This window comes from Streptopelia decaocto (assembly GCF_964273445.1).
Source record: "Streptopelia decaocto genome assembly, chromosome: 2".
NCBI classification, from domain to species: domain Eukaryota; kingdom Metazoa; phylum Chordata; class Aves; order Columbiformes; family Columbidae; genus Streptopelia; species Streptopelia decaocto.
In genome coordinates this window covers 1,261,798-1,283,254 of record NC_138655.1, presented here as the reverse complement: position 1 = coordinate 1,283,254, position 21,457 = coordinate 1,261,798, and the positions used below count along the sequence as shown (strand labels likewise).

General features: G+C 53.2%; 3 protein-coding genes across 3 annotated transcripts; all 3 read left to right on the top strand.

The window, feature by feature from the left end:
* Window positions 1-4,231: 4,231 nt before the first annotated feature.
* On the top strand, window positions 4,232-4,534 carry LOC309436372 (feather keratin-like; the record flags this gene model as incomplete). The annotated part of the gene is made up of 1 exon (XM_082045513.1): window positions 4,232-4,534. One exon carries the CDS (start codon window positions 4,232-4,234, stop codon window positions 4,532-4,534), a length of 303 nt encoding a protein of 100 aa, XP_081901639.1.
* A 4,270-nt stretch (window positions 4,535-8,804) lies between these two features.
* On the top strand, window positions 8,805-9,125 carry LOC309436371 (feather keratin 1-like; the record flags this gene model as incomplete). Its single annotated transcript, XM_082045512.1, has 1 exon — window positions 8,805-9,125. One exon carries the CDS (start codon window positions 8,805-8,807, stop codon window positions 9,123-9,125), a length of 321 nt encoding a protein of 106 aa, XP_081901638.1.
* Window positions 9,126-15,470: 6,345 nt separating this feature from the next.
* On the top strand, window positions 15,471-15,791 carry LOC309436096 (feather keratin B-4-like; the record flags this gene model as incomplete). Its single annotated transcript, XM_082044991.1, has 1 exon — window positions 15,471-15,791. The coding sequence occupies one exon, from the start codon at window positions 15,471-15,473 to the stop codon at window positions 15,789-15,791; it is 321 nt and encodes a 106-aa protein (XP_081901117.1).
* Window positions 15,792-21,457: the final 5,666 nt, after the last annotated feature.

The window sequence follows — 21,457 nt, the reverse complement described above, 5'->3', positions numbered from 1 at the left end:
CATTATGAAACATTTATTTACAGGGACAGTGGTCAAACAGTGGAACAGGCTTCCTACAGAGGTGGTCGATACCCCAACCCTGTCAGTGTTTCAGAGGCATTTGGACACTGCTCTTAACACCACGCTTTAACTTTTACTAAGCCCTGATGGGCTCAGGCAGTTAGACAAGATGGTCACCATAGGTGCCTTCCATCTCGACTGCTCTAGTCTAGTCTATTCTGCTTCCCCAACCCTTTCCCATGCAAACATCCCCTCGAGGTTCTCAGGTTCACAGCCCCGCGCACCACACACACCTCCCATTACCCCTGCACTATGCCCAGTCCCACTCTGGCCCCACAAACACTGCACACAGAAATGGCCTCACCCCTCGGCGCTCACCCCACATTCACACCCCAAAGCCGTCACTCACCAGCCTCCCCTGCCTGCCGGTCCCGCTCCCCTGGGCCTCTCACCGGCCTCACCAGCTCTCCCAGACCTCTCCAGCCTCAGCCCCCAGTCGCAGCCTCCCCTCCCCACAGCCAGGCACTGCCTCAGCACTCACTGACCAGCCAATCAGGGCGCAGGTAACAGACTGACCTTCAGGCAGCAGGTAACAACCTGCCAATCAGGGGGCAGCTTACAGCCGCTATAGAAGCACCTGGAATGTTCCAGAAGGTGCCTTTCAGGACCTCAAAATCAACACTTCTTTTACAATAGATAATCCTTGGCAAATGGCCCCAAAATACTGCTGAAGGATGAATGACGGAATGAAGGAGTAGAAATGCTGCCAAAACCAAACCAAAGGCCTCAGACTAGTGTAGTTCAGAGGACCTGGAAGACTAAGATAGAGATAATTGTCCTGATTAAATAACACCCCAAAAAACTGCGATCAGTAAATACATCAACAGACCCTGCACTGCTTGCCTGCTCTGCAGGTGTCAGGGCACCCATGTAGAATCCCTGTCATGTCCCCCTCTTGCTGTGGTCCCCAGCCCAACCACCTGGCAGTGTCCATGACACCATCGCACTCACGGTCAGATTCCAGGGACAAAAACACAGAGTCCTGTATCCTGCGTCCCCTTGCTGCCAGGACCCTGGGCAACACAGGGTGGGCCACCACCCCCTTGCTGTGGGGTTCTCAGCTGAGCCAGATGTGGGTCCTTGTTGCACTGTTCCCCTGGCCCCATGGTCCCCATTCCACCTACGCAAGAGTCCCCAAACCACAGTCTCACCTTGCTGTGGGATCCACAAATGATCCCTTGCAGGGGATCCCCAGGCCAGCATCCCCTCTTCTCTGCAGGCCCCACAGTGACCAATGCAAGGGGTTCTCTGGACCACCAGCCTCCCTGCTGTGGGGTCCATGGAGCACCAGTGCAGGGGACACCAAGCAACTGTCCCTGTGCTCTGAGGTCACACAGAAAGCCCCTTTGTGAGGTCATTGCCCTCCTCACTGTGGGGTCCCTGAGGCACAGCCTGGGGCACTGAGGACCAGGAGCAGGAACAATCCTGTGACCCAGCTCTGCTGGGTTGATCTTGGCTGGATGGCAGGTGCTCACAAAGCTGCAGTGGGACAATCTGCTCAAGCGTGAGGTTCAGGACGGGCTGCAGGGGAATCTCTGCTCCAGCACCAGGAGCACATCCTGCACCTCCTTCTTCACTGAACTTCCTGTCTGTAGGGATTTTTCTCTTTACATATATCCATCCCCCTCTCTCTTCCAGTTACAATTTTGCAGTCGTTTTCCCCCTTCTTAAAGATGTTCACACATTTGTGCTACCACCATTGCTGTTTGGTTCAGGTGTTGCCAGCAAGCAGTCTGGTTGGAGCTAGCTGGTGCCATTGAATAGAATCAAAGAATTGTTTCAGGTACAGAAGACTCTTAAGATCATCAAATCCAAGTGTTAACCAAGCAATACCAAGGTCACCATTAAACCATGGCCCTAAGCACCACTTCTACACATCTTTTAAACACTTCGAGGGATGACAACTCCACCACTACCCTTGGCAGTCCATTCCAGTGTTTCACAACATTTTTCGTGAATAAATTTCCCTAATATACAATGTAAATCTCTCCTGGTGCAGCTTAAGGACATTTTATTTTGTCCTGTTGCTTCTTTCTTGGGTAAGAGACAGACACCTACCTCACTAAGACCTCCTTTCAGGTAGTTGTAGAGAGCGAGAAAGTCTCCCTCTGCCTCCCTTTCTCCAGGCTACGCTTACTGAGGATCCACTCGATCCCCTCATCAGACCATGGAGACAGATATTAAACAGAACTGGCCCCAGCACTGAGCCCTGGGGAACACCGCTTGTGAGCAGCCACCAACTGGATTTAACTCCAGTCACCACAGCTATTTGGCCCCGGCCATCCAGCCAGTTTTTTGGCAGTGAAGAATACACCTGTCCAAGCCATGAGCAGCCACTTTCTCCAGTTGAATCAGTGTCAAAGACGTTAATAAAGTCTAGGTAGACAACATCCACAGCCATTCATTCCCTCCCCCACTAAGTGGGTCACCTTGTCAGAGAAGGAGATCAGGTTGCTCAAGCAGGACCTGCCTTTCATCACCCCATCCTGGCTGGGTCTGATCCCCTGGTTCTCCTGTACGTGCTGTGTGATGTCACTCAACATGATCTGCTCCATGACCTTCCCTGGCACCAAGGTCAGACTGACAGGCCTGCAGATCCTCAGATCCTCCTTCTGTCCCTTCTTCTTACATAAGCAGCACATTTGCCAACCTCCAGCCAAGTGGGACCTCCCTGGTGAGCCAGGACTGTAGATAAATGATGTAAAGTGGCTTGGTGAGCGCCTCCGCCAGCTCCCTCAGTACCCTTGGCTGGATCCCATCAGGCCCCATAGGTCAGTGTGTGTCTAACTGGTGTAGGAGGTTTCCAACCATTTCCCTCATGTATTCTGGGGGTTTGTTCTGCTCCCTGTCTTCTACATCAGAGGCTTGGTATCCAGAGAATTATTGGTCTTATTAGAAAGACTGAGACAAAGAAAGTATAAAGAATTTTCCTCATCCTTTGCTCTGTGTGAGTGCCCCCACATCCAGTGAAGGATGAGATTCTCCTTAGCCCTCCTTTTGTTGATAATGTATGTCTGGAAAAAATTTCTTGTATTTTACAACAGTACCCAGATTATGTTGTACTTGCACATTCCCAATTCTAATTTTTCACTTGCATGACCACATGACATCCCTGTAGTCCTCCTGAGATACCTGCCCAATTTTTAAAAGTCACAAGCTCTCACTGTTACCCCGAGATCCAGCTAAAGTTCTCTGTTTAACCTGGATGGTATTCTTCCCCACAGCTTCATATTTCTGCACAAAGGGAATCTCTATGAACATTACAGAACCTTTGAGAACCTTACCTCAGAAACCACTCCTGCAGCTCTCTTTCTCAAAAACTTTGTGTCATATACCAAATCCACACAGCTACAAGTTTAAAAGCAAGAGGGGCACCAAGACATGAACAGATCAAACCCAATCAAGGAAGCCAGGCCTAAAGACAGGCTTCGAGAGATGTTAGCAAAGAAGGGAGAGACCAAAGACCACGTAAGAGGCAGCTCCTCATGCCCTTCGCAGCTCCGGAGCCCAGAGCAGCCTGCCAGGGCTGTGAGGAAATGAGGCGCCCTCCACACAATGCAACCGCAAACCACACGAGTGCTGTGGCATGACCTCACTGATGACACCCCACCTCTCCTGTGCTTCGGCCCCATCCTCTGCCCGCACTGACACATACCATCAACGCCAAGCCTTTGGCCTCTAATGCTCACACTTCAAAGGTGCCAACAGGGCCAAGTGGACTCATCCTCAAGACAAGAACAAGAAATTGGAGCATTGTGGGAAGGAAAACACACCCTCCTCATTCCTGGCCAGCTGTGGCATCAAACAGCTGCTGTCTGCAAAATGTCGCCATGCGCAAAGGCTGTCCCGCCCCTCAGGGACCAGCATAAAAGCCGGCCCAGCGCCTCTCTCCCTCACACACTCTCCTGACGCCATCTCCTCCCTCCGCGTTCAACAAGGTGAGCCTCAACCCCCTTCCCCTCCTTCTCCTGCCCCGCCTGGCCCCTCTCTTCCAGCACGCCCTGCCCCCAGCCTCAGCAGCCCTCACGCCTCCCCACCGCCACGCTCCCCACAGCCCCACACCAGCCTCCCCACTCCCTTACCCTCCTGCAACACCGCTCCTTGCACCCCCACCCCCCTGCGCTTGCTCAACAGCCTCTCGTCCCTTCCAGGGCCCCTCCACACCACACACATGGCCTGCTACAACGCCTGCCGCCCCTGCGGACCCACCCCGCTGGCCAACAGCTGCAACGAGCCCTGTTCCCTGCAGTGCCAGGACTCCCGCGTCGTCATCCAGCCTCCCGCCGTGCTGGTCACCCTGCCAGGACCCATCCTCACCTCCCACCCCCAGAGCACCGCCGTCGGATCCTCCGCATCGGCTGCCGTGGGCAACGAACTCGGCGCCCAGGGAGTTGCCGTCAACTCTGGTGCCTTTGGCTACGGCTTTGGAGGCCTGGGCTGCTTTGGTGGCAGAAGGGGCGGCTACATCTGCTAAGGGCCCTCGCCACCAACCCTGATGGAAACCACCTACCACAATGACGCTACGGCATGGATTGTGGCCTCACCTCTCAACCCTTCTAGGCACGTGGACCTGCTGTACATGGCTCCTTCTCTAAAGGAGCCAGGAAGATCTGGGTGCTCATGCAAGATCTATGTCACAGACGCAACCTCAGCTGATGGTCACCCTACGTACAGCTTATACTTGTCACCTTCTCCTCGGTGCTCCTGACTTTTCTCTCTTTTTTTTTTGTCAATAAACTCCTCTTGCATCCCAGCCTGAGACGTCTTTCTTTCTTCTCTCAAGGCTCTTCCAACCTCACCCAGCACAAAGCCAGGGCTCAAGAAGCAAACTAGATAGGGGGGGAAAAGGGCCACAAGACCTGTCCCAGGAATTATGTCACCACCTACACCACCAAGAAAACAGACCAGAATCTGGGGGTCTTCCAGAACATGATACAAGCCCATCACTGGATCAAAGAAAGATTTTGACATGAGAACACTCTCCTCAACATGCCTCTGGTGAGACCTCCCAACACACACTTGACCATCCTTCTTCCCCAGCATCACTCTCCGGCTCTACCAGAAGCAGAATCACAGAATCATTTAGTACTTAGATTTTCCTTATGGCTTCACAGGCCCTACCAAGTCTGTGGTCCAACACAGGCTTCCTACAGGGTCACACCTCCTGTGGGTGCACCCACCCGCTCCAGCGTCAGGTCCTCTACAGGCTCCACGTGATTATCTCCTCCACTGTGGACATCTCCTGCACTGTGGACCTCCATCAGCTGCAAGGGGACAACCTGCTTCAGCCCAGTTCTTCACCACAGCCTGCAGGGCAATCTCTGCTCCAGAACCTAGAGCACCTCCTGCTCCTCCTTCTTCGCTGAACTTGGTGTCTCTAGAGATTTGTCTCCCACATTTATTCCCTCCTCTCTTATTGTTACTGTTCTCAAGGAGTTTTTTTCCCCTCATAAACATGTTTTCACAGAGGTGCTACCACCATTGCTGGCTGGCTCAGCTGTAGCCAGCAGTGGCTCTGCCTTGGAACTTGCTGGCCAGTCTTGTAAAATCATAGAATTGTTTGGGTTACTAAAGAACTTTTGGATCATCAAGTCCTGCTCTTAACCTAACAACAGTCTACCACTATTAACCTAACACAAGTCTACCACTAACCCCTCTCATCAAGCACCACATCTATGCATTTCTGCACACCTCCAGAGATGGTGACTCCACCACTGTCCTGGGCAGCCTGTTCCAATGCCCCAAAACCCTTCAGGAAAAGCCATTTTTCCTAATAGCCACACTAAACCTCCCCTGGGGCAACTTCAAGCCACTTTCTCCAGTTCTGTCAGTTGGGAGAAGAGACCCATACACTCTGCTCTACAACTTCCTTTCAGGCAGTTGCAGAGAGCGAGACGGTCTCCCCTCAGCCTCCTGTTCTCCAGATTGAACCCTCCAACTCCCTCAGCTGCTCCCCATCCCAACTGTGCTCCAGACTATTCACAAGATTCGTTCCCCTTTTCTCAATTCACTGCAGAACCTCAAGCTCTTTCTTGTCATTAGGGGCCCAAAAATCAACCAGAGATTCTGTGTGCAGCCTCATCAGCACCAAATACAGGGGGATGCTCACTGCCCTGCTCCTGCTGGTCACAACTGTGATGACACAGGCCAGAATGCTGTTGGCCTTCCTGACCACCTGGGCACACGCTGGCTCATGTTCTGCCAGCTGGTCACCAGTAGCCCAGGTCCTTTTCCAACAGGCAGCTTTACAAACTGTCTTCCACCAAGCCTCTGGTGTTCCATGGGGTGGTGGTGATGCAAGTGCAGAACCCGACACTTGGCCTTGTTGAACCTCAGACAATTGGCAGCTTATCATCGATCCAGCCTGCCCAGATCCTTCTCTAGAGCATTCTTACTGTCCAGCACATCAGCATTCCTCCCCAACTTCATGTCATCTGCAGACTTACTAAGGGTGCACTCCATTCCCTTGTCCAGATCACGGAGAAAGATATTAAACAGAACTGGCCCCAGGACTGAGCCCCAGGGAACACCTCTTGTGAGCAGCCACCAACTGCATTTAACTCCAGTCATCACAACTCTTTGAACACAGCCATCCAGCCAGTGTTTTAGTCAGTGAAGATTACGCCTGTCCAAGCCATGAGCAGACACTTTCTCCAGGAGAAATTATGTCAAAGACTTTACTTACTACAGCATGCACAGACTTACTACACAGCATGCACAGCATTCCCTCATCCAATAAAGTGGGTAACCTTGTTCATACCAGGAGATCAGGTTGGTCAAGCAGGACCTGCCTTTCATAAATCCATGCTGACTAGGTCTGATGACCTGCTGGTCCTGTACCTGCCATGTGAAGGCACTCAGGATAATCTGTTCCACGACCTTACAAAGCAACAAGGTCCAACTGACACATCTGTAATTCCCCATATCCTCTTTTGGGTCCTTCTTCTAGACAGGTGTCACATTTGCTGACTTCCAGTCAATGGGGACCTCCCCAGAGAGTCAGCTCTGATGATACATGCTGCAAAGTGGCTTGGGGAGCATCTCTGCCAGCTCTCTCACAACTCCTGGGGAGAACCAATCTGGCCCCCTAGACCTGTGTGTGCCAAGTGGTGTAGCAGGTCGCCAACCATTCCCCCTTGGATTCCTGGGGCTTTGTTCTATGCCGCATCTCCGTCTTCCAGCGCAGGGAGCTGGGTGCACAGAGAACAACTGGTTTTATGCTTAGAGACTGAGACAAAGAAGGTATTAAGGGCTTTTCCTCATCCATTGTAAATGTGTTGCTCCCTGAATCCACTACAAGTTGGAGATTCTCCTTAGCTCTCCTTCTGTTGCAAAAAATATGCCGAAAAAAGTTTGTATTGTCTTTTATAGCAGGATCTGGATTAGGTTCTAGTTGGGCTTTGGCCCTTCTAATTTTCCCCCTGCATAACACAAAAATATCCTGGTGTTCCTCCTGAGTATCTTGCCTTTTCTGGCAGACGTCAAAAACTCTCTTTTTTCTCATGAGTTCAAGCCAAACCTCTCAGTTAAGGCCAGGCCAGTCTGCTTCCCTGCCAGCTTGTCTTTTGGCATACGGGGACTGTCCCTCACACATGGGGAATCTTCTGGTACTTTCTCACAGAAGAAAACCATGACACCCATATGCTAAAAAAAATATGCTGCATAAAATTAATACACACAGCTACAAGCTTACAAGCAAGAGGGCACCAAAACACCCACAGAGCACAATCAAGACCAAAGGCCATGCCTAATGAGACGCTTAATGAGATGGCAGCAGGCAGGTGAGGGATCAAACACCATGGAAGGGGCAGACACTCAGGCCCAGCACAACTCCAAAGCCCAGACCAGTCTTCCAGGTCTGCAAGGAAATGAGCAGCTCTCCTGCTCCAAAACCTTGTGTCATATAACAAATCCACACAGCTACAAGTTTAAAAGCAAGAGGGGCACCAAGACATGAACAGATCAAACCCAATCAAGGAAGCCAGGCCTAAACACAGGCTTAGAGAGATGTTAGCAAAGAAGGGAGAGACCAAAGACCACGTAAAAGGCAGCTCCTCATGCCCATCACAGCTCCGGAGCCCAGAGCAGCCTGCCAGGGCTGTGAGGAAATGAGGCGCCCTCCACACAATGCAACCGCAAACCACACGAGTGCTGTGGGATGACCTCGCTGATGACACCCCACCTCTCCTACACTTCGCCCGCATCCTGTGCTTGCAATGACACGCACCAGCAATGCCAAGATGTTGGCCTCTAATGCTCACACTTCAAAGGTGCCACCAGGGCCAAGTGGACACGTCCCCAAGACGAGAACAAGAAACTGGAGCATTGCGGGAAGGAAAACACACCCTCCTCATTCCTGGCCAGGCTGTGGCATCAAACAGCTGCTGGCTGCAAAATGCCGCCATGCGCAAAGGCTGTCCCGCCCCTCGGGGACCAGCATAAAAGCCGGCCCAGCGCCTCTCTCCCTCACACACTCTCCTGACGCCATCTCCTCCCTCCACGCTCAACAAGGTGAGCCTCAACCCCCTTCCCCTCCTTCTCCTGCCCCGCCTGGCCCCTCTCTTCCAGCACGCTCTGCCCCCAGCCTCAGCAGCCCTCACGCCTCCCCACCGCCACGCTCCCCACAGCCCCACACCAGCCTCCCCACTCCCTCACCCTCCTGCAACACCGCTCCTCGCACCCCCACACCCCTGCACTTGCTCAACAGCCTCTCGTCCCTTCCAGGGCCCCTCCAATCCACACACATGGCCTGCTACGACGTCTGCCGCCCCTGCGGACCCACCCCGCTGGCCAACAGCTGCAACGAGCCCTGTTCCCTGCAGTGCCAGGACTCCCGCGTCGTCATCCAGCCTCCCGCCGTGCTGGTCACCCTGCCAGGACCCATCCTCACCTCCCACCCCCAGAGCACCGCCGTCGGATCCTCCGCATCGGCTGCCGTGGGCAACGAACTCGGCGCCCAGGGAGTTGCCGTCAACTCCGGCGCTTTTGGCTACGGCTTGGGGGGCCTGGGCGGCTTCGGAGGCCTGGGCTGCTTCGGTGGCAGAAGGGGTGGATACATCTGCTAAGGGCTCTCGCCACCACCCATGATGCCAACCACACACACCGTGGATGCCACGCCACACATTGAGGACACGCACCTCTGGGCCCTTCCTAGCACAGGGACCTGCTGTCCATGGCTCCTCGTCTCCAGGCACCAAGCACAGAAGGAGGGACGTTGCCAGCCTGGGCTGCCTTCGTACCTCGATGAAAGTCCTTCTCCTCTTCTCCCACATCTTTCTTTGCACCTCAGACTTGTGCTGTTCCTCTTGGCACTCTTGCCTTTTCACTCTTCTCCCTCAATAAAATTCTCCTTCATCCCAGCTTGAGATGCAGCCTATTGTCTTTTTCTCCCACGGCTCATCCAACTTCACCTGACAAAAACAGGCTCAGTAGCCCATCAGGGTGGGTGGAAGAGGGAAACAAGACCTCTCCCAGGAAATATGCCACCACCAACACCAGCGCCCAGTGGCTTCCAGGATGTGACACAAACCCATCCCTGGCTCAAACAGAGCCTTCCACATGAGAACGCTTCCCTGCGCTCATCTTGGACAAGATCTCTCCCAGGCCAGCACACACATGAATAACTCTCTTCCCCAGCATGACTCTCCAGCCCTCCCAGCAAACACACTTTATTCCCTCCCCTCTGAAATTTCCACACATTGATAACATCCCCCATGTGCTCTTTGCCTCCTGGCTAAAACATCCCAGCTCTCTCAGCCTCTCCTCAGGTGGAAGATGTTCAAGATCCTTTAGCATCTTCATGAAACCGCACTAATACATCCATGTCCTTCTTCCACTGGGGAACTCAGTCCTGCACACAGGATCCCACCTGGGACCTCACCAGCGCTGAGGAGAGAAGAACGGTCACCTTCCTCAACATCCTGTCAAGACTTTTCTCACTGTTGCCTTGGAGACTGCTGGTTTTTTTTGCGTCAAGGGTTCATTGCCACCTCAGGGTCCATTTGTTCTCCACCAGAACCACAAGGTCCTTCTATGCCAAGCTGTTTTCTGTTCAACTGTCCCCCCGTCATTCCTTTTGCCAGCTCTGAGTCCTGCCCAGAACAGCACTTGGCCTCTCCCCTTGCTCAGCTCCATGAGATTCTGCTGCGTCCAAGGAAATCAGGAAGCTCCATCGGCAATCGTCTGTTTAAACCACCTTTCCCCGTGGACTTATGCACATCCAGATACACAACCCCCTTTTGGAGGGCAGACTTGAGTCCACCTGACTCACCGACACCCCCAGCCCAGCCCTGCACTGGCCCAACCTCCCTCTTGCCTGCCAGGCGCTCCAGCACCATCAACACAGACACACAGAGACCCTTCCTGCCCCACCTCATCTTCCTCACCAACAAACACTGCTCATGCGGTGAACAACCCTCACGACACTCACCTCCACTGAATTCAGGCAATTCTTGGGAAGCCAGAAATGAACTCGCTCACTGCAAGCCAGCCAACATTATTCCAGTTTGTAAAAAGGGTGTGAGTGAAGAGCCAGGACTCTGCAGACCTGTTAGTCTGACCACAGTAACTGGAAAATTATGGAGAAGGTGCAACCGAGTGCTGCTGAAAGGCATTTAAGGACAATGTAATCATCAGGTAGAGTCAACAGGGGTTCATTAAGGGAAAGTCATGTGTAACTGATTTCCTATCCTTCTAAGACAACGTCACCTGCCTTGTGTATGAAGGGAAGCTGGTGATGTAGTTTTTTTCGATTTTAGTAAAGCTTTTGATCTATCCGAATGGGGGGAATATTGTGAGGTGTTCTGCATCCCACAATTTAAGAGGAATGTCAAGGTACTTGAAAGCACCCACAGGAGGGCAACAAAGATGTACGAAGATCTGGAAGGCATGTCCTAAAGGAGCAACTGAGGACAGTGGGATTTCTAGTTTCGAGAGAAGGAGACTGAGGGACGACCTCATTGTTCTCTGAAGCTTCCTGAGGAGGGGACATGGAGAGGGAGGTGCTGAGCTATTCTCCATCAGATCCAGTGACAGGACACATGGGAATGGATCAAAGCTGCACCACTGCAGGTTTAAACTTGACATTACAAAACATTTATTTACAGGGACAGTGGTCAAACAGTGGAACAGGCTTCCTAGAGAGGTGGTCGATACCCCAACCCTGTCAGTGTTTCAGAGGCATTTGGACACTGCTCTTAACACCGCGCTTTAACTTTTACTGACCCTGATGTGCTCAGGCAGTTAGACAAGATGGTCACGATAGGTGCCTTCCACCTGGACTACTCTAGTCTAGTCTGTTCTGCTTCCCCAACCCTCTCCCATGCAAACATCCTCTCGAGGTTCTCAGGTTCACAGCCCTGCACACCTCCTATTGCCCCTCCACTATGCCCAGTCCCACTCTGGCCCCACAAACACTGCACACAGAAATGGCCTCACCCCTCGGCGCTCACCCCACATTCACACCCCAAAGCCGTCACTCACCAGCCTCCCCTGCCTGCCGGTCCCGCTCCCCTGGGCCTCTCACCGGCCTCACCAGCTCTCCCAGACCTCTCCAGCCTCAGCCCCCAGTTGCAGCCTCCCCTCCCCACAGCCAGGCACTGCCTCAGCACTCACTGACCAGCCAGTCAGGGGGCAGGTAACAACCTGACCATCAAGCCGCAGATAGTTACCTGCCAATCAGTGGGCAGCTTACCGTCACTATAGAAGCACCTGGAAAGTTCCAGAAGGTGCCTTTCAGGACCTCAAAATCAACACTTCTTTTACAATAGATAATCCTCCACAAATGGCGCCAAAACAAATACTGAAGGATGAATGACGGAATGAAGAAGTAGAAATGCTGCCAAAACCAAACCAAAGTCCTCAGACTAGTGTAGTTCAGGGAACTTGGAATGGTAAGATGGAGGGAAATTGTCCTGATTAAATAACACCCCAAAAAAACTGAGATCAGAAAATACATCAACAGACTCTGCACTGCTTGCCTGCTCTACAGGTGTCAGGGCACCCATGTGGGGTCCCTGTCATGGCCCCCCCTTGCTGTGGTCCCCAGCCCAACCACCTGGCAGTGTCCATGACACCATCTTCACTCACGGTCAGATTCCAGGGACAAAAACACAGAGTCCTGTATCCTGCGTCCCCTTGCTGCCAGGACCCTGGGCAACACATGCTGGGTCACCACCCCCTTGCTGTGGGGTTCTCAGCTGAGCCAGGTGTGGGTCCTTGTTGCACTGTCCCCTTGGCCCCATGGTCGCCATTCCACCTACACAGGAGTCCCCAGATCACGGTCTCACCTTGCTGTGGGGTCCACAAATGATCCCTAGCGGCGGATCCCCAGGCCAGCATCCCCTCTTCTCTGCAGGGCTCCACAGTGACCCATGCAGGGGTTCTCTGCACCACCAGCCTCCCTGCTGCAGGGTCCATGGAGCACCAGTGCAGGGGACACCAAGCAACAGTCCCTGTGCTCTGAGGTCACACAGAGAGCCCCTTTGTGAGGTCATCGCCCTCCTCACTGTGGGGTCCCTGAGGCACAGCCTGGGGCACTGAGGACCAGGAGCAGGAACAAGCCCGTGACCCTGCTCTGCTGGCAAGATGGGGCTCTGGGCTGGGTTGACCTTGGCTGGATGGCAGGTGCCCACCAAGCTGCTCTATCACTCCCCCTCCTCAACTGCATGAGCAGAGAAAATCTGAGGAAAGGCTCCTGAGTCTTTGTAAGGACAGGGAGATCTCCAGAGGCTGCAGTGGGACAATCTGCTCCAGCGTGGGGTTCACAACGGGCTGCAGGGGAATCTCTCCACCAGCACCAGGAGCTCATCCTACACCTCCTTCTTCACAGACTTTTCTGTTTGTAGAGATCTTCAACTCACATATATCCCCACTCCTGCAGTTACAATTCTGCAGTCATTTTTCCCCTTCTCAAAGATGTTCACACATTTGTGCTACCACCATTGCTGGCTGGCTCAGGTTTCACCAGCAACCAGTCTCATTGGAGCTGGCTGGTGCCATTGAATAGAATCAAATAACTGTTTCAGGTGCAAAAGACCTTTAAGATCATCAAATCCAAGTGTTAACCAAGCAATACCAAGGTCACCACTAAACCATGTCCCCAAGCACCACATCTACACGACTTTTAAACACCTCCAGGGTTGACGACTCCACCACTACCCTGGGCAGTGCTTGACAACAACATTGGTGAATTAATTTCCCTAATATCCAATGTAACTCTCCCCCGGTGCAGCTTAACAGTATTTTCTCTTCTCCTGTTCCTTGTTCCTTATTCCTTGAGAAAGACACTGACGTCTACCTCACTAAAACCTCCTTTCAGGTAGTTGTAGAGAGCAAGAAAGCCTCCCCTCAGCCTCCCTTTCTCCAGGCTACACTTACTGAGGGTCCACTTGATCACTTATCAGACCACGGAGAAAGATATTGAACAGAACTGGCCCCAGGACTGAGCCCTGGGGAACTCCACTTGTGAGCAGCCACCAACTGGATTTAACTCCAGTCACCACAGCTGTTTGGGCCCAGCCATCCAGCCAGGTTTTTTGCCAGTGAAGGATACACCTGTCCAAGCCATGAGCAGCCACTTTCTCCAGTTGAATCAGTGTCAAAGACTTTAATAAGGTCTAGGTAGAAAACAACCACAGCCATTCCTTCATCCACTAAGTGGGTCGCCTTGTCAGAGAAGGAGATCAGGTTGGTCAAGCAGGACCTGCCTTTCATCACCCCATCCTGACTGGGCCCAATCCCCTGGTTGTCCTGTACTTGCTGTGTGATGTCACTCAACATGATCTGCTCCATGACCTTCCCTGGCACCAAGGTCAGACTGACAGCCCTGCAGATCCTCGGATCCTCCTTCTGTCCCTTTTTCTTACATAAGCAGCACATTTGCCAACCTCCAGCCAAGTGGGACCTCCCTGGTGAGCCAGGACTGCAGATAAATGATGCAAAGTGGCTTGGTGAGCGCCTCCGCCAGCTCCCTCACTACCCTTGGCTGGATTCCATCAGGCCCCATAGGTCAGTGTGTGTCTAACTGGTGTAGGAGGTTCCCAACCATTTCCCTTTGGATTCTGGGGACTTCGTTCTGCTCCCTGTCTTCTACATCAGAGGTTTGGTATCCAGAGAACAACTGGTTGTATTAGAAAGACTGCGACAAAGAAAGCATTAAAGCATTTTCCTCATACTTTGCTCTGCGTGAGTGCCCCCACATCCAGTGAATGATGGAGACTCTTGTTAGCCCTCCTTTGGTTGATAATGTATGTCTGGAAAATATTTATTGTATTTTAGAACAGTACTTGTATTATGTTGTAGTTGCACATGCCAAATTCTGATTTTCTCCTTGCACAACCTCATGACATCCCTGTAGTCCTCCTGAGCTACCTGCCCCTTTTTGTAAAAGTCACAAACTCTCATTGTTATCCCGAGATCCAGCTAAAGTTCTATGTTTAGTCAGGATGGTCTTCTTCCCCACAGCTCCATATTTCTGCACATAGGGACTGTCTATGAACATTACAGAACCTTTGAGAACCTTACCTCAGAAACCACCCCTGCAGCTCTCTTGCTCAAAAACCCTGTGTCATGTAACAAATCCACACAGCTACAAGTTTAAAAGCAAGAGGGGCACCAAGACATGCACAGATCAAACCCAATCAGGGAAGCCAGGCCTAAAGACAGGCTTAGAGAGATGTTAGCAAAGAAGGGAGAGACCAAAGACCACAGAAGAGGCAGCTCCTCATGCCCGTCGCAGCTCCGGAGCCCAGAGCAGCCTGCCAGGGCTGTGAGGAAATGAGGCGCCCTCCACACAATGCAACCGCAAACCACACGAGTGCTGTGGGATGACCTCACTGATGACACCCCACCTCTCCTGTGCTTCGGCCGCATCCTCTGCCCGCACTGACACGTACCATCAACGCCAAGCCTTTGGCCTCTAATGCTCACACTTCAAAGGTGCCAACAGGGCCAAGTGGATACATCCTCAAAACAAGAACAAGAAATGGGAGCATTGTGGGAAGGAAAACACACCCTCCTCATTCCTGGCCAGGCTGTGGCATCAAACAGCTGCTGGCTGCAAAACGCCGCCATGCGCAAAGGCTGTCCCGCCCCTCGGGGACCAGCATAAAAGCCGGCCCAGCGCCTCTCTCCCTCACACACTCTCTTACGCCTTCTCCTCCCTCCGCGCTCAACAAGGTGAGCCTCAACCCCCTTCCCCTCCTTCTCCTGCCCCGCCTGGCCCCTCTCTTCCAGCACGCTCTGCCCCCAGCCTCAGCAGCCCTCACGCCTCCCCACCGCCACACTCCCCACAGCCCCACACCAGCCTCCCCACTCCCTCACCCTCCTGCAACACTGCTTCTCACAACCCCACCCCCCTGCGCTTGCTCAACAGCCTCTCGTCCCTTCCAGGGCCCCTCCACACCACACACATGGCCTGCTACGACGTCTGCCGCCCCTGCGGACCCACCCCGCTGGCCAACAGCTGCAACGAGCCCTGTTCCCTGCAGTGCCAGGACTCCCGCGTCATCATCCAGCCTCCCGCCGTGCTGGTCACCCTGCCAGGACCCATCCTCACCTCCCACCCCCAGAGCACCGCCGTCGGATCCTCCGCATCGGCTGCCGTGGGCAACGAACTCGGCGCCCAGGGAGTTGCCGTCAACTCTGGCGCTTTCGGCTACGGCTTCGGGGGCCTGGGCGGATTCGGAGGCCTGGGCTGCTTTGGCGGCAGAAGGGGTGGATACATCTGCTAAGGGCTCTCGCCGCCACCCGTGATGCCAACCACACACACCCTGGAAGCCACGCCACACATTGAGGACACGCACCTCTGGGCGCTTCCTGGCACAGGGACCTGATGTCCATGGCTCCTCGTCTCCAGGCACCAAGCACGGAAGCAGGGAAGTTGCCAGCCTGGGCTGCCTTCGTACCTCGATGAAGTTCCTTCTCTTCTTCTCTCACATCTTTCTTTGCACCTCAGACTTGTGCTGTTCCACTTGGCACTCCTGCCTTTTCACTCTTCTCCCTCAATAAAATTCTCCTTCATCCCAGCTTGAGATGCAGTGTATTGTCTTTTCCTTTCACGGCTCGTCCAACTTCACCTGACAAAAACCAGGCTCAGTAGCTCATCAGGGTGGGTGGAAAAGGGAAACAAGACCTCTCACACGAAATATGCCACCACCAACACCAGTGCCCAATGGCTTCCAGGATGTGACACAAACCCATCCCTGGCTCAAACAGGGATGCGCTCATCTGGGACAAGATCTCTCATCTTCCCTGCGCTCATCTGGGACAAGATCTCTCCCATGCCAGCACACACATGAATAACTCTCTTCCCCAGAATGACTATCCAGCCCCCCTAGCAAACACACTTCATTCCCTCCCCTCTGAAATTTCCACACATTGATAACATCCCCCATGTGCTCTTTGCCTCCTGGCTAAAACATCCCAGCTCTCTCATTGTCTTGTCAGGTGGAACATGTCCCAGACCCTCTAGCATCTTTGTGAACCTGCACTTCTCCTGCACTAATACATCCAAGTCCTTCTTCCTCTGGGGAGCTCAGACCCACACACAGGACCCCACATGGGACGTTACCAGTGCTGAGGAGACAGGAACGGTCGCCTCCCTCAACCTCCTGCCAACATTTTTGCCAATGCTGCTATGCAGACTTGCTGGACCCTTTTACCTCAGGGTTTGATTGGCACGTCCAGGTCCTTTTGTTCTCCACCAGGACTGCAACGTCCTCCTCTGCCAAGATACTTTCTATCCAACTGGCCCACAGTCATTCCTGCTACTGCCACTGAGTCGTCTCCAGAAACAAGACTCGGCTTCTCCCCTTGCTCAGCTCCATGAGATTCCACTATGTCCAGTGAAAGAGAATCAGGAGATTCATTCAGGAATCCCGAATTCAAACCACCATTCCCCATGGACTTATGCACATCCAGATACACAAACCCCCCTCTCTGGGGGGCAGACATGAGTCCATCTGAGTCACCGGCACCCCCAGCCCAGCCCTGCCCTGGCCCAACCTCCCTCTTGCCTGCCAACACTCCAGCACCATCAACACAGACACACAGAGACCCTTCCTGCCCCACCTCATCTTCCTCACCAACAAACACTGCTCATGTGGTGAACAACCCTCACGACACTCACCTCCACTGAATTCAGGCACGTCTTGGGAGGCCAGAGATGTCCTCGCTCACTGCAAGCCAGCCAGCGTTATTCCAGTTTGTAAAAAGGGTGCGAGTGAAGAGCCAGGAATCTGCAGACCTGTTAGTCTGACCACAGTACCTGGAAAATTAGGGAGAAGAAACAACTGAGTGCTGCTGAGAGACAATTAAAAGACAATGCTATCATCAGGTATACTCAACAGGGGTTCACTAATAGAAAGTCCTGTGTAACTAATTCCCTTCCTTCCGTCATAAGGTCACCTGCCTTGTGGATGAAGGGAAGCTGGTGGATGTAGCTTTTCTGGATTTTAGTAAAGCTTTTGATCTATCCGCATGGGAGGAGTATTGTGAGCTGTTCTGGGTCATGCAATTTAAGAAGAATGTCAAGGTACTTGAAAGCACCAACAGGAGGGCAAGAAAGCTGGAGAAAGATCTGGAAGGCATGTCTTAAAGGAGCAACTAAAGACAGTGGGTTTGTCTAGTCTGGAGAGAAGGAGGCTGAGAGGCGACCTCATTGCTCTCTGCAGCTTCCTGATGAGGGGATATAGAGAGGTAGGTATGAGCTCTTCTCCATCAGATCCAGTGACAGGACACATGGGAATGGATCAAAGCTGCACCACTGCAGGATTAAACTTGACATTACGAAACATTTATTTACAGGTGGGTGGTCAAACACTGCAACAGGCTTCCTAGAGAGGTGGTCGATACCCCAAGCCTCTCAGTGTTTCAGAGGCATTTGGACACTGCTCTTAACACCGCGCTTTAACTTTTACTGAGCCCTGATGTGCTCAGGCAGTGGGACTAGATGGTCACTGCTGGTCCCTTCCAACTGCACTGCTCTAGTCCCGTTTGTTCCGCTTCCCCAACCCTTTCTCATGCAAACATCCCCTCAAGGGTCTCAGGTTCACAGCCCCACACAGCACACACACCTCCCATTGCCCCTGCACTACGCCCAGTCCCACTCTGGCCCCACAAACACTGCACACAGAAATGGCCTCACCCCTCGGCGCTCACCCCACATTCACACCCCAAAGCCGTCACTCACCAGCCTCCCCTGCCTGCCGGTCCCGCTCCCCTGGGCCTCTCACCGGCCTCACCAGCTCTCCCAGACCTCTCCAGCCTCAGCCCCCAGTCGCAGCCTCCCCTCCCCACAGCCAGGCACTGCCTCAGCACTCACTGACCAGCCAATCAGGGCGCAGGTAACATCCTGACCATCAAGCTGCAGGTAGTTACCTGCCAATCAGTGGGCAGCTTACAGGCACTATAGAAGCACCTGGAATCTTCCAGAAGGTGCCTTTCAGGACCTCAAAATCAACACTTCTTTTGCAATAGATAATCCTTGGCAAATGGCCCCAAAACAACTCCTGAAGGATGAATGACAGAATGAGGGAGTAGAAATGCTGCCAAAACCAAACCAAAGGCCTCAGACTAGTGTAGTTCAGGGGACCTGGAAGACTAAGATGGAGGGAAATTGTTCTCATTAAATAACAGCCCAAAAAACTGTGATCAGTAAATACATCAACAGACCCTGCACTGTTTGCCTGCTCTGAGGTGTCAGGGCACGCGAGTGGGGTCCCTCTCATGGCCCCCCCTTGCTGTGGGCCCCAGCCCAACCACCTGGCAGTGCCCGTGACACCATCTTCACTCACTGTCAGATTCCAGGGACAAAAACACAGAGTCCTGTATCCTGCGTCCCCTTGCTGCCAGGACCCTGGGCAACACAGGCTGGGTCACCACCCCCTTGCTGTGGGGTCCTCAGCAGATCCAAGTGTGGGTCCTTGTTGCACTGTTCCCCTGGCCCCATGGTCCCCATTCCACCTACGCAAGAGTCCCCAAACCACGGTCTCACCTTGCTGTGGGGTCCACAAATGATCCCTTGCGGGGGATCCCCAGGCCAGCATCCCCTCTTCTCTGCAGGGTTCCACAGTGACTCATGTAGGGGGCTCTGGATCACCAGCCTCCCTGCTGCAGGGTCCATGGAGCACCAGTGCAGGGGACACCAAGCGACCGTCCCTGTGCTCTGAGGTCACACAGAAAGCCCCTTTGTGAGGTCACCGTCCTCCTCAGTGTGGGGTCCCTGAGACACAGCCTGGGGCACTGAGGATCAGGACCACAAACAAGCACGTGACCCTGCACCAGCCTCCCCACTCCCTCACCCTCCTGCAACACCGCTCCTCGCACCCCTACACCCCTGCGCTTGCTCAACAGCTGGTACTTCTGGTACAATAAATAAGATAATCCTCAACAAGTCACACCAGAACAACGGCTGGAGGGTGATCATGGGTGTGAATGAGTAGAAATGCTGCTGAAAAACAAACCAAAGGCCTCGGACAAGCGTAGTTGGGGGGACTTAGAAGGGTAAGATGAAGGGAAAATGTCCTGATTAAATAACACCCCCAAAAAACTGCGATCAGTACATACATCAAAAGACTCTGCACTTCTTGCCTGTGCTACAGGTGTCAGGCCATCCATGTGGGGTCCCTGCCATGGCCCCCCCCTTGCTGTGGTCCTCTGCACAACCACCTGGCAGTGCCCGTGACACCATCTTCACTCACGGTCAGGTTCCAGGGACAAAAACAGAGAGTCCTGTATCCTGCGCCACTTGTTGCCAGGACCCTGGGCAACACATGCTGGGTGGGCAGGTCACCACCCCCTTGCTGTGGGGTCCTCAGCAGATCCAAGTGTGGGTCCTTGTTGCACTGTCCACCTGGCCCCATGGCCCCCATTCCACCTACACAGGAGTCCCCAGACCACAGTCTCACCTTGCTGTGGGGTCCACAAATGATCCCTTGGGGGGGATCCCCAGGCCAGCATCCCCTCTGCTCTGTAGGGCGCCACAGTGACCAATGCAGGGGGTTCTCTAGACCACCAGCCTCCCTGCTGCAGGGTCCATGGAGCACCAGTGCAGGGGACACCCAAGCAACCATCCCTGTGCTCTGAGGTCACACAGAAAGCCCCTTTGTGAGGTCATCGTCCTCCTCACTGTGGGGTCCCTGAGGCACAGCCTGGGGCACTGAGGACAAGGACCACAAACAAGCCCGTGACCCTGCTCTGCTGGCAAGATGGGGCTCTGGGCTGGCTTGACCTTGGCTGGATGGCAGGTGCCCACCAAGCTGCTCTATCACTCCCCCTCCTCAACTGCATGAGCAGAGAAAATCTGAGGAAAGGCTCCTGAGTCTTTGTAAGGACAGGGAGATCTCCAGAGGCTGCAGTGGGACAATCTGCTCCAGCGTGGGGTTCACAATGGGCTGCAGGGGAATCTCTGCTCCAGCACCAGGAGCACATCCTGCACCTCCTTCTTCACAGACTTTTCTGTTTGTAGAGATCTTTCACTCAGATCTATCCCCACTCCTCTTCCAGTTACAATTCTGCAGTCATTTTTCCCCTTCTCAAAGATGTTCACACATTTGTGCTACCACCATTGCTGATTGGCTCAGGTTTCACCAGCAACCAGTCTGGTTGGAGCTGGCTGGTACCTTTGAATACAATCAAAGAATTGTTTCAGGTACAAAAGACCTTTAAGATCATCAAATCCAAGTGTTAACCAAGCAATACCAAGGTCACCACTAAACCATGTCCCCAAGCACCACAGCTACACATCTTTTAAACACCTCCAGGGATGATGACTCCACCACTACCCTGGGCAGTATAAGTGCTTGACTACAATATTGGTGAATAAATTCCCCTAATATCCAATGTAAATCTCCCTTGGTGAGCTTGAGGCCATTTTATCTTGTCCTGTCCCTTGTTCCTTATTCCTTGGGAAAGACACTGACACCTACCTCACTAAAACCTCCTTTCAGGTTGTTGTAGAGAGCGAGAAAGTCTCCCCTCGGCCTCCCTTTCTCCAGGCTACGCTTACTGAGGGTCCACTCGATCCCCTCATCAGACCATGGAGACAGATATTAAACAGAACTGGCCCCAGCACTGAGCCCTGGGGAACACCACTTGTGAGCAGCCACCAACTGGATTTAACTCCAGTCACCACAGATATTTGGGCCCAGTCATCCAGCCAGGTTTTTTGCCAGTGAAGGATACACCTGTCCAAGCCATGAGCAGCCACTTTCTCCAGTTGAATCAGTGTCAAAGGCTTTAATAAGGTCTAGGTAGACAACATCCACAGCCATTCCCTCCTCCACTAAGTGGGTCACCTTGTCAGAGAAGGAGATCAGGTTGGTCAAGCAGGACCTGCCTTTCATCACCCCATCCTGGCTGGGCCTGATCGCCTGGTTGTCCCGTATGTACTGCGTGA